Consider the following 12143-nt stretch of genomic DNA (forward strand, 5'->3'; position numbering starts at 1 on the left):
GCGCGACTCATCGAACGTTTCCCTCGCAGTTTCGATTCTTACCGATTCACGTTTCGAGGATAGAGGCCACAGACTCCTTACCTGTTAAGGTCATCTCGTCAGATGATACGAAAACCGATTCTTCCTCGCATTGACATCACTCGCGGAAGAGAGCACGCAGCACGTCGCGTTCGATTCGAGGAAACAGGCAACCTGCACGTTGTTCCGGTCGCGGGCTCCGGCGCTTCGACCGCCAAAGCTTCCGTTCCTCCCTCCGGCGACCTCTTCTTCACTCTGATGACCTGTGGCACAGCACACCCTGCGCCACGAAATCTGACGGCAGGAGGCCCTGCTGCGGTCTAAAATCGTCTCGACACGCCACTCTCGGCTTCGTCGTTTTAACGAAACGCGCACATGCGCCGTTTAACACGCGTTCGGCCCCAACGCCTCTTTTCTCCCTTTCTCCCCTTTCCATCGACACGCCCCTCTATACCCCTCTTTCTTTGGCCTCCTATCTATCCCTGATGTAACCCGGCGCATCGCTGTTTTTTTATCTTTGAATAACTTGTCCCGTATCTTGCTGCGTCTTCGCCTTCCTTTTTCTTTATTATTCCTTCGGTTTTCTTCAACGTCGTTCTCCTTTCCGTTTCAATTTCATTTATTGAGCGATTTATCGAGGAAAATTTGTTGTTTAGTGACGTTTTCTTGCGGCGTGTGTGCGTGCGTGTGTGTGTACGTGTGTTTGCGTAGAGTAAGATTCGATGGAAAATCGAAGATTCAGGTGTTGAAGATCGCTTCCGGTGTAGACGACGGGCTATCGTTGCGTCTGAAACATCGAAGATTAAAATATTGACGGTTCAAATGGTGGAGATTGAACAATTACAGACCGAGAAGTTGAAGATTTAGATATTGAAAATGAAAATGTCGAAGATCGGAACACGCAGTCGTTGCTCGTCTGCGTTAGACCTTAGACTCGGTGCTGATGCGGTGTTGTTGTGATTTCACAGTGGCGATGCTAATAAATATATTGCATATATGTTTAGGTAGACTTAGGCCTGATGCAAACAAACAATGCAACATAGTTGTAATATTGCAACATTGAGGCGGTACGACTCTACGGTTGCGTATTTCTAATGGTGCAAAGCTCGCCAGCGATATTATTATTAGAAATAATAATTTCATTGGATTTCAATGGATTTTCGACGAATGAATCTTTCAAGATATTTTTTCGAAATTCTTGGATTTTCTGCAACAGGCGGTGACTTTAAAGTGTTGGTTTGTAGCGTATAAGCAAATTAGTAGGACGCTACAACAGTGTCTGTTGCTAACGTAAATCAGCAATAACAGTAAGATGAGTGATTTATGAATCTCAAAGAGAGTGATTGACGATTACTAAGATAAAACGATCCGCCTGTTAAATAGTAGCGTATTGTTAGCGATGAAGTACAATGTTATCTTGAAGAAACATAAAATGTTTGGCTTAGGACATAGTATATCAATTGTCTAACGACGTAGGATGTGAATTTTATAATTTCCTCCTTAACGAAAGAAATATCTATAAATTTATTATTTATTTTTCTATAGGTTTTACAATTTCGTCGGTAATTGTTTGATCTACTCGATAAGAAATTTTAAAGGTATGAGATTTAAATAGAAATAATGGTATTTCCGTTATCACGATTTTGATGTTAAGTCTCGCTTTTGTCTTAACGTAGAGCGTCAGAATTAGATAAGGAACGACAGATTCTTGGCCAGCAGCGAATTGTCGTGGTCATGATTCGATGCGAAGTAGCATTCCGCTAGATTAGTATGGTAAGCACAGAGTGTACATAAATATTTCGATGTGATAAGTTTTCAATCATTCCTGATATTTCTTATGCGAAAAATTAAAAAAAATGACACAAAAATGTACGGATTAAAAATATTAACGTAACATACATGTATGACAACATTCGCGAATAATTGCATTTTAAACGACTGAAATAAGAAATACACGGAGAATAGGATAATTGAAGAAAGAGAAGAATCGGTTTGAAATTCAACAGTTATGTACACATTTATTGCGAGTAAGAATATTCATAATAAATAGGAATAAATAATAATAACAATAATAATATATCATTGTCGTTAAATATAATCTCTTAAAATATACTATTATCTTTGGTACTCGTTTGGTATAATTCCTCAATGAAATACAACGATTGGCTCCTTAATAGGTGCACCTCGATAGGTGCACTTGACAGATTGCCACGATGTATCTCGAAGTCTACAAACTTAAATCGGCACGCTGCAATGACGCTGCATCGAAGGTCAGGAATTTGATCTTCGAATAATCATCGTTCGGACTATGATCACCTTTTTGCAGCAATTTTCCCTTTCGAGAGTTGAGAATCTCCTCGATACTTTGATCTTCCGCGTATATAACAATTTTTCCTAGAACATCACTGGAATTCATTCGAATATTTGCTTCAAACAATCCCGCAAATTTCTATTGCAAATTTCATCGTTGTTTTTGGTTCGAATCCAATCGAATCTTATTCTAAATTTCCCATCGCGAACTGCAAACGTTTCTACGTATTTCAATAGCAGATTTTATCGTTGCTCTCCTTTCGAATTCGTTCCAATTTCTATTGCAAAGATATAGAAATTTTCGTGAATTCCTATCGCATATTTTATCATTCCTTTGGTTCTGAATCCATTCGAATTTTATTGGAAATTTTCTGTCGCGAAGCGCAGATATACAAACAAATCATTATTGCTTTCGTTTGAACCACCATCCTTCCACCACTCTTCCCTTAATCTCTTCCGACACTCTTCTATAGAGCAACAACGCGATGAAAGGAATAGCCATAGTCTCCTTCTTAAACAAATAAACATAAACAGCCGCCAATAACAAAGTTAGGTCAGTTATATATCCCACCGTTGACCTAACGTTATGCTTAGCCTCCATTGCCAATTGTTCCTCGTTCAGTCGACTCTCACGCCAAGCTTTCTCAGGATACTCTCTCTTTGCACTGGACCCACGTCTGGAAGACCTATACTTTTTACTCTCAAGAGCTTTCTGTAAACGTTCCATCTTCAATTCCACCGGTGTTTCAGCTCTATTTCTGTCTCTAGAACTAGACCTCGAAGATGCCTTCGAAGAAGGTTTCCTCGATCGACGAGGACCTTCATCGACAGATCTCTCTCGGACAAATCGCTGTTCCTCCGAGCCAGTTCTCGAAGGAGGTCTTCTATCTTGTGACGGAGCTCTGACTCTGGTCTTGGAGGAGGATCTTGAAGAAACTCCTCTTTCTACGGATACGTTTCGTGACCTCGATATGGGTGACTGGCTCCTTGAACTTGGCCTACTCGTTCGTTTCTCTTTTACAGGCTTCGTGTCCCTAGCTGGAGTCGTTCCTCGAGAACCAGCAGCTCTTTTAACCTGCGACTTCTCCTGTTTATCAACTTCACTTTTCTTCGTCTCTTTCGTCTGTTGAACCTGTTGAATTTCTTTAACGCCTTGTCTTCCATTTAGTTTCTCAGAGATCATGCTTATTATAGCACGATCCTTTACCTGATTTACATCTTGGTCCTCGGAAAACGAAGATCTTCTAGAACTAGCTATACTGTCTCCGAGCCTCCTCTCCTCCGAGCTTCTATAATTAAACCGATTAGAGTGTTCTCTGACAATCTCGGTATAGTGATTAACCATTGCCATTCGTGCCTCGATATCCTCCTCGTCGACCTCTTCTTCCGGTGTAGTGGTCCTTGCCTTTGCCTGGATTCTGCGATTCTTCGCAGCTTCGCCAGCTGATAATACACTGTCAGTGTCAGATTCGGACATGACAGGTACCTTAAGAGGCTCAGATGTGATTGCTGCCTTTACTTGTTCTTCTTCATTCCTATTCACAGCTTGAACATTCGGAGGAAGTGATTTTCTAATTGGTTTCTCAGGAGGAATCGGTCTACCAAAGCTGTTCAGTGGAATCGGTTCTTCTTTAGGCTTTTTCAGTATAGATTTGGGAACAACAGTAGTTGGCGATACAGGAGCAACTGTTTTAGGAGGCGTTGGCGGTGTGACATCTAAAATAGGTATCCTGTGTGGAGGAATTGGTGGTAGTTCCGGTTCCACGTGTGGAACAGGCCTTCCTCTTGGATGATACGTGTCTTCTTCATCCAATACCAGCCTGCCAAGAATTCTGGTCTTCAGAAGCTTCAAGTCTTCACTGTCAGCAGTGCTGACCTCTTCCGATGATTCTTCAGATGTTTCGATACTCTCTTCTTCCTCGTCTTCTATTTCCTCTTCTTTCGTCTTTTCTTCTATTTGTGAGCTTTGTTTCGATATCGGAGACAAATTATCTATTTGTGAGGTGTCTGGGAACATCTCCTCGTTGCGCGGAGTATCTTCATTGGCGCTGGGCTGCCAGGGTATCGATTCTTCTGGTGGTTTCTCTTCGACCAATGGTATGTTGGCGTCGTGCCACCTGCGCAGTGGTATGGTCGTGTTTTCTGGCTTGTCCAGCCCCCATGAAGTGACAATTGGATTCTCTGAATCGCCAGGTATATTGGGATCAGACATTGCTTCGACGTCTGGCAATAAATTAGGAATTAGTATTTTTAATGGACTTTTAATTTTTTCTGGTAGGCCTTCGCTTAGCCTTCTGCGATTTTTCCTTGACTGCCAATTCGTTGGAATTGGCGAAGTGACAATAGGGTTGGATAGCCGTCGTTTGAAGATGTCAGTTTCTGCCTCGGTGGCTGGTTTAGTTTCCATTGTTGTGGCCAGTTCTCCGGTTGTTCGTTCGACTTGCACTTTTCTTTTGGCTACTTCGGAAGCTTCTTCGGCTGCCACTGCACGATAGAAACGTTCCATGGCACGTTCGTGAAGAAGTTCTGTGGAGCTCACTGCTTCGCGGAGGGTTTCGACTACTTGGTGTTCCACGCTGAATAATTCTGGAAGGGAGAGAGACATGGGTGGCGGTATCAGGTCTTCGATATCCTCTATGATGTCCCCTGTGATTTGTGGCGTTTCTGTGAATCGAAAAATTACTCTGAATTATTTCACTGCTCTAAATCCTAGTAGCGATATAGCAAAACCCATCATTGATCTTTTCAGAATGAAATTTTTATTGATATTTTGCATCCTGATTGTTGGAAATGTTCAATCAGCGATAGCACAGTTTTAATGTATCGATCTTTTTAAACCCTTCTTTTCCAATAGATATTCCTATCTTTAAAAATGTGTCATTTTACGTCATTCCGAATTTGAGAACATTCTATTTCACATATTAACATTTTTTAACATTTATATATATAATCTCTTTCTAGAATTGAATGAAGCATGAATTCTTAAAAATTGAATATTTAACGTATTGAAACCTAATGTAACTTTATTATTTAAATTCGTATTATTTTATTTACATTATTATATAAATGAAATAAATTTCTGTTTTCTCACCTAAACTCTTTCGTCTTCCAGCGGTATCCTCCAGTTTCTTATCTTGATCTTGAGGGTATAAAACTATCATAAACTCTGAACTTCCATGTATGACATCATCATCCTCCGTAGGAATGGTAGGTGCTTTATCATCTAACGAGTGACTTTTAACGATTTGTGGCTCGTCGACGATCGCCTCTTGATTCTTGAAATTTAAACTCAACGACGAACGAAGAGGTGAGCAACTTAAAGAAAATTCTTCTTCGTGTTGTTCTTGAATTTTAGGCATAGACAACGGTGACATACTGCGTTCTCTGGACATCGAAACTGATCGAGATCGTGATTCTCTGTACGCTAGCCGTCTATTAGATTCTTCTACCTCTGGTGATGTTACTGTTACGGTGGCAACAGTTATTGGCACTGACGAAGGCTCCTTATCCTGAATTAAGTTCTGTTTTAAACGTAAGAGAAGTTTCCATTTATTTACGAAATAAAATTTGTTTGAAATATTAGAACTAAATATTTATTAATATTTTAATAGCAATTACAATAGCATATAATTAATTTATATTAAAATCTACTGTCACTGTATTTATACATATCACAGAGAAATGTATTTCGGTAATTTTTTTCGAAACGAAAAATTTCATTCTTTACTGTCCTCATTTTATTTTTTAAAGTATTTTTCTCCACATAATGGGAAAAATGAATTTGTTAAATCCAGAGATCTTTTAAAAGTAGATAGTAAAATCACGAAGTTTTATACAGAGATATCTAAGAATAGGACTAGAGTTATGGCAATTAACATTCCTCACATGTACCAGAGAATTTCTGACTCAATTTTTCCAACGTTAGAAAAATATCTTAAATAAAATATCTTCAGTAAAATATAAAAGAATTGTTATTCCTATTTACAATTTTTCGTGCCAGTTTTATGCTACAGGTTTTCAAAGAATATTGTAAAAGCCATTTTAATATTTCTGAAATAAGAACAAGATTGCAATATAAAATCTCGAAAATTGTATCAGAATTAAAATCAATACAAAATAAAAAAAAAAAAAAAGATTACTTGCCTCAGTGCTTGGTAGATCCATAGCAACACTCGAACGAACCACGTGATTTCCAATCTGGCTTTCGACCTTTGAAATGGAATGATCCTTCGATCTGGCCGGAGGAACAGGTGGTGGTTCCGAATTGTCTACCGTGTCCAAGGCAAATTTCACCCTACTATCGGCTCTGGATGGTCGACCTGTGAGTCTCTGAGCTGATACTGATCTACTAGCTGGTCCAAAAGGTACGTCGTCATCTTCGTCCCGATTTCGAGCCTCGTCTCTCGTCAAGCTTCTCGTTCTTTGAGTAGGCACCGCGAAACTGACTTCTCGTTTCTCTCGCGATCTAATTTCTCTGTGACTCTGCGATTTTCCGCTCAACGAGGGCGCCATTATGCTGAACATTCGAAGAAATATTTATTATTTAAAATTAGTAACACAGAAATCTTATTTAAATCTAGAAATTGTGAAATATATATGTAAATTTTACTTTGCTCCACTTTGCACTTTTCTTTTTTTTTAAAAAAGGAAACATGAATATTCCATCTCCAAAAAATGGTACTTTATTTAAAACATTCGGATAATATTTGCAAAAAATAAAATAGAATTTTATAAAAATGGAAGAAACGTGAGTATTATGTTCCCAAATAATTTTACTTTATTTAATCGTTTAATTGTGAAACGAACGTACCCTCTTTTTATATCTGGAATGAAGATTACGTCGCTCTCCTCGCTGGGCTCGCTCACGCCATACGGATTCTCCGCTTTCACTCGAAATTTATACTCAGATCCTTCGATTAACTCGGACAACGTTGCTTTGGTCTGCCTACTCGTGATTGCCTTTAACCACACGTCCCAACCGACCTATGAAATAATTTTTAAAATGAACGAATCACCGATTAAAGCTAAGCTGTATCTTTATAAAAACAATTCCAATATTATTCTTTATCACCAACCCTATAGTACTCGACAATGTATGTGCCAATTTTGCAACCACCGTCGTCTTCCGGTTCTGTCCACGACAGTGTTACCGATCTCCCTAAGGTCATCGTGACTGTCGCTTTTCCAGGTCTTGCGGGTCGATCTAAAAAGGAAATTTATTTCACGTTAAAAGTTTCGTAGAAAACATAATTCCAACTCTACAATTCTACCAGATTGAAATCATTTACTTATTTCGATTACGAAGAAAACACTTGTCTTATTTATTAAAATAGAATCCAAAGTAATCTCAATTTTTTATTTCTAAGAACTTAAAATAATATATCTATATCGATTTATTTATAACAACAACCTGTTACTGTTACTAAAAACGACGACGTATCCTCTCCAAGCTTATTTATCGCCTTGACAGTATATTCTCCTCTGTCAATTCGTTTAGCGTCAGGGATCTTCAGGATCGATTCACCGTCCATCGTTTCAAAAATGTGTCTTTCGTCGCTTGAAACCACTTCACCGTCGTGGTACCAAATCACCGATGCTGGAGGTCTTCCAGCTAATGACACTTTTAATCTAATTGTTTCATCTTGCTCGAAAAGAAGTCCATCTTCGTATTGACGCGGAAGTCGTATCTTTGGTGGTGCTAGTTTTAAGAAATATAATTTAAAATTTGACTTTTTATCGATTTGCTAATTAAATCGTAACAGAGGAAGTGATTTGTAAACCTTCTAGAATCAGTCTCGCTTTGGTGCTAGCGTGACCAGCTCTGTTAGTGGCGGTGCATTTTATTTCTCCCTCGTCGTTGAGCGCGGTTTGATGAATCAGGAGAACGCTCCTGCCACTGTCCGTGATGATCCTCGTTCGCCTGCTACTGAAAATCTCGAAGCCATCTTTGAACCATGCGATTTTTGGCAACGGAGATCCCGTAAATCGCACCACGAACTCAGCCTAGAAATAAAAACAAACAGCGTAGAAGGATTAATATTATTGTAATTAATAATCTATTTTCAAAAATGAATAAATCAATCGATCAATCAATTACATATCTTAGGCTTTTTTTTTAAGGATTTATTCTCAAAAGTTGGAATATTATCGCGTTAAGAACAATTTATCGTTAGAATTATCGTTATAATTATGCCATATCTTCCCATATAATAGATCGTTTATGTTCAAGATTAAATCTCTCACTGTTCTGGAGTTTCAAAAATCTATCAAAATTCTAGGATACCTACCAATGTCTCTGCTATGCAATACGATCACTTTCTCAGTTAAATGATCAAAATTTATTCGTTAAAATTGGGAATTGGAAAGATATAAATTCAAGGATAAAGTTACAGTGACTAAAGTACAATATTAGCGCATACTCTTATTTCGCAAGCGAGTGTTTCTTTATCAGTTTCTGCGTTTCATTATTATAATAAAATCAAATCTTTACACGTATTTTAAGAGTATTTTCATATACTTTGATCTAATTAATTGGTAGGTGAAATGCCAACAAATACAACGGTGTGACAATACTTTTTGTAGTCACTATATGTTATCAACAACCCAGTATGGCCATGAAGAGAGATATGAACCTAACCTCAATCATCTTTCTATTGGAATAAAAGTCAGCATCAAATTTGTTCGATTAAGTTCACATTTACTTCGTTAAATATAAGAATGAAAGATTCTTTTTGCTAGGTTTAGTTTCAATTGAAAGAATTACCTGCTCATTTTCCAGCACTGTGGTGTCCTTGACTTCAAGGTCAAAGTGGGGCGCGGATGAAGCGGATCTCTGCAATGTCACAGTCAACGGATCCGAGATCTCGCTGGGTCGAGACAAACCAACCGCGTTCTGAGCCCTGACCCTGAATTGGTAGCGCCATCCTGGTTCGAGGCCGCTCAAGGTCAGTTCCGGAAAGGTGCAAAGCCCTGGTGTGCTGCGTACCCAATGCTGCGAGCCGAGCCTTCGATGTTCGACCAAATAGCCGACAATGGCCGAGCCACCGTTACTTGGTGACCTCTCCCAACGAATAGCGACTACATCCGGCTGCGATTCGTCTGCTCCTGGTATCAAAATTGGCTTTCCTGGTGGCGCCGGAAGCCCTGAAATCACGGATAGCAATGCTTTCTGTATCTTTTTCATGTCATTTATTCGATGCTTAACAAAAGAATTGTTAGAGTTTTATTATTGGTTTCCTTTTATATTCTTAATAACTTATTATTAGTTCTCCTTGACATTCTTAATGAGTTATTGTTAGTCATCTTTGGTATTCTTAAGGGTATTGCAATTACAGTTTAAAAATAATTAGTGAAAGATAATGTGCTGTTATTTCGAACAAAATACGAATAAATACGTATCTTTGTTTAACGGTCAATAATTTGTGAATAATTACATTTGGTAATAAGAATTCATTATTTTTGCGGATCCGTTGACGGATGAAAATGTGGTAGGGTTAAATTTGCAAATTTAGTTCGATAACGTCACTTTTCGTGGATCAGTTTGGTTAATATTTATCGTTAATAGAATCATTAGCGACTATCAGAATCGTTAGAGTAACCTGTAACTCTAAAAAGACAACGCATTAAGTTATCCCATTTTTACATAACCTCCACATTGATTATACTTAAGAGAATCTATGAAATCTACCACGATGTTATTATTTGTCGAAACTTCATCAAACTCTTTAAATTCGTTTTTACATCTTTCTTCAAACTTTGGGAACGGATCACGTGGAATTTGGCAACAGGTTTTTTTAAAACGTTTGTTTACTTAATATGCTATTTTGAACATAACATGGCTACCTGCTATTGGTCCATCTATATGTTGTGATTTATTTTTTTTTTTATTCTTACTTCCATAATACTTGGTTACATTAAAAGTGAAGAACAATGAGAGTTACGGTATATTTTAGGGAAATGATTCATTGGCCTGAATAATGGTATTTAAAAGAATTCCTCGGTTAATAAGTTCACAGAAAGCTCGCACGTGCCAGAACGATGCTCGCATATGCGTAGAACACACGTTCTCTAATACAGGTCCGCAGGTGGCGCTCCCAAAATAAAATTTGAAAGTGTTTGGCAATCCTGGGGCCGCTGCTTCGTTGTCCTCAGGTCGAGAAAAACTATGCGAGTCTGTGGTGTTGGACACCGGCTCGACGTGTCTTCGGCGCTCTTTTACAACGTGCCTATCGTCTTTGAATCGATTCTGTGTCTATCTAAATGTTGTGACAATCGATTACCATCGAGCATGTGTTTAAAGAAGAAAAGAAAGAAGTTGTAAATACTTGATCGCTTTAATTGATCACTTATAGCCATGTTAAACATCATACCAAGTTATTAACGACTTAGTTGAAATTATAGATCGAATTTTATAATCCTTGGGAAAAATTGAATCGTTTGATCGTAATATTTGATCAACACGTATCGTTATGCTACAAATGCTGGGATTCAAACTAATTTCTTTAAAATCTTCTACTTTTTGCGAAGAGTACATTTTTCCAAGAATTAATTCCTCAAACGTATAAAAAGGAAGATTTCATTTTTATGAGAAAAATGATGTATACATACGTAGGTATTAGATGTTAAAGTTAATTACTCGTCAAAGGATTTTACCCGCTTAGAAACGTTTATTCGTATTAATATTCCATACATCTTCTAAAATAATATTTGAGTCGAACAAAAATTAAACATACGTCATAAAAGATTAGTAAGTAAGGTATTAATGAAAGCGGTTATCTTTAAGAGATTAATTAACAGAGACATTACGTAGATTCTCAGTGTTCCTCACAGATAGTTGGTAAGCATGATACAAAGTAGGCAAAAATATGTTTCATCCGATAGATTGTATTTTCATTTGTTCCTTCCACGCTGCCTGCCCATCGCTAACCGACCCACCATCGGCTATTAAAATAAACGCCTTCAACGCGTACGAGTTAATTTTGGATAACCGGTTGATTTGATAGTAAATAAATACACGGTCTTCGAATAAACCTCCATAGAAGCTGCCACTGACAGAGATACAGTCTCTCGTAGACTATCGCGGAAAATTTCACCGATATTCTACCAATTGTATCAACAATTTCCAATATCGATCAACATTTCACCCTCTGTAACAACGTGATGTAGAAAATCGACGATCCTACTGACCTAATGAACTTGCCGATTAGCCTAATTCCTCGTCCATTACCGATCACTCAAACGTTGCGCGGGCATGACAGATCTGTCGGCAGAAGCAGCCTAATTTTAGCTATCATCCCACTATCGAAGCAAGCCAATCGAGAGACAGGCACACTGAGCATCGTCACATTCGCCACACCGTTACCGGAAGCTCTGTGTCACCGCACAGAGCCCACAGTCACCATATCTCACGTCTCTTCGAACACCTCCTGAACCCTCCATAATTTTATTCGAAAAGTCCGATTCGTGGCAGAAAAGCTCTGAACTAAATGAACGAAAAATTGACAAAGAAAATTTATGGAAATGTATCATGTGCAAACTAGAAACTTTTATTCGCCTATCGAGTCTCGATCAAGATGGCGATCGGTTGTCGCTGTTCCAAATGACGCGTTCTAACGATCTCATCCCTCGAGATCGGTTCGCGAGGCATCAGACGGCACAGTTCAAGCAACGTAAACGCGTTTGCACAGAAGCAATGTGTCTACCTGATCCCTCCCAACGTGGTCTCCTAGTGGCAGAGACTGGCTGACTTTTGGAGTAGTGGCTCTTCGTGGTGGCGTTGCCCATGATCGTTCCTCCTCTTCCTCTTCCACGTCGAG

The 12143-nt window shown here is 38.7% G+C and overlaps 2 protein-coding genes across 2 annotated transcripts in view; both read right to left on the minus strand.

Annotated features, from left to right (window-relative positions):
- LOC100743398 (titin homolog) overlaps positions 1 to 342 on the minus strand; it is a 75576-nt gene extending 75234 nt beyond the window's left edge. Inside the window, exon 1 of the mRNA XM_033323399.1 lies at positions 82 to 342. Coding sequence (XP_033179290.1) covers positions 82 to 94 — 13 coding nt within the window. The 5' untranslated portion in view covers positions 95 to 342. The remainder of the gene's footprint in view (positions 1 to 81) is intronic.
- A 1663-nt stretch (positions 343 to 2005) lies between these two features.
- The window catches only part of LOC105681467 (titin), an 11032-nt gene continuing 894 nt past the window's right edge, over positions 2006 to 12143 (minus strand). Inside the window, exons 2-10 of the mRNA XM_012391186.3 lie at positions 12030 to 12143; positions 9092 to 9471; positions 8109 to 8331; positions 7739 to 8026; positions 7404 to 7531; positions 7139 to 7311; positions 6472 to 6844; positions 5420 to 5849; positions 2006 to 4992 (exon numbers count right to left, since the gene is read on the minus strand). Coding sequence (XP_012246609.1) covers positions 2732 to 4992; positions 5420 to 5849; positions 6472 to 6844; positions 7139 to 7311; positions 7404 to 7531; positions 7739 to 8026; positions 8109 to 8331; positions 9092 to 9471; positions 12030 to 12111 — 4338 coding nt within the window. The 5' untranslated portion in view covers positions 12112 to 12143 and the 3' untranslated portion in view covers positions 2006 to 2731. The remainder of the gene's footprint in view (positions 4993 to 5419; positions 5850 to 6471; positions 6845 to 7138; positions 7312 to 7403; positions 7532 to 7738; positions 8027 to 8108; positions 8332 to 9091; positions 9472 to 12029) is intronic.

Source organism: Bombus impatiens, unplaced genomic scaffold (assembly GCF_000188095.3).
Source record: "Bombus impatiens unplaced genomic scaffold, BIMP_2.2 scf_0967, whole genome shotgun sequence".
Lineage (NCBI taxonomy): Eukaryota > Metazoa > Arthropoda > Insecta > Hymenoptera > Apidae > Bombus > Bombus impatiens.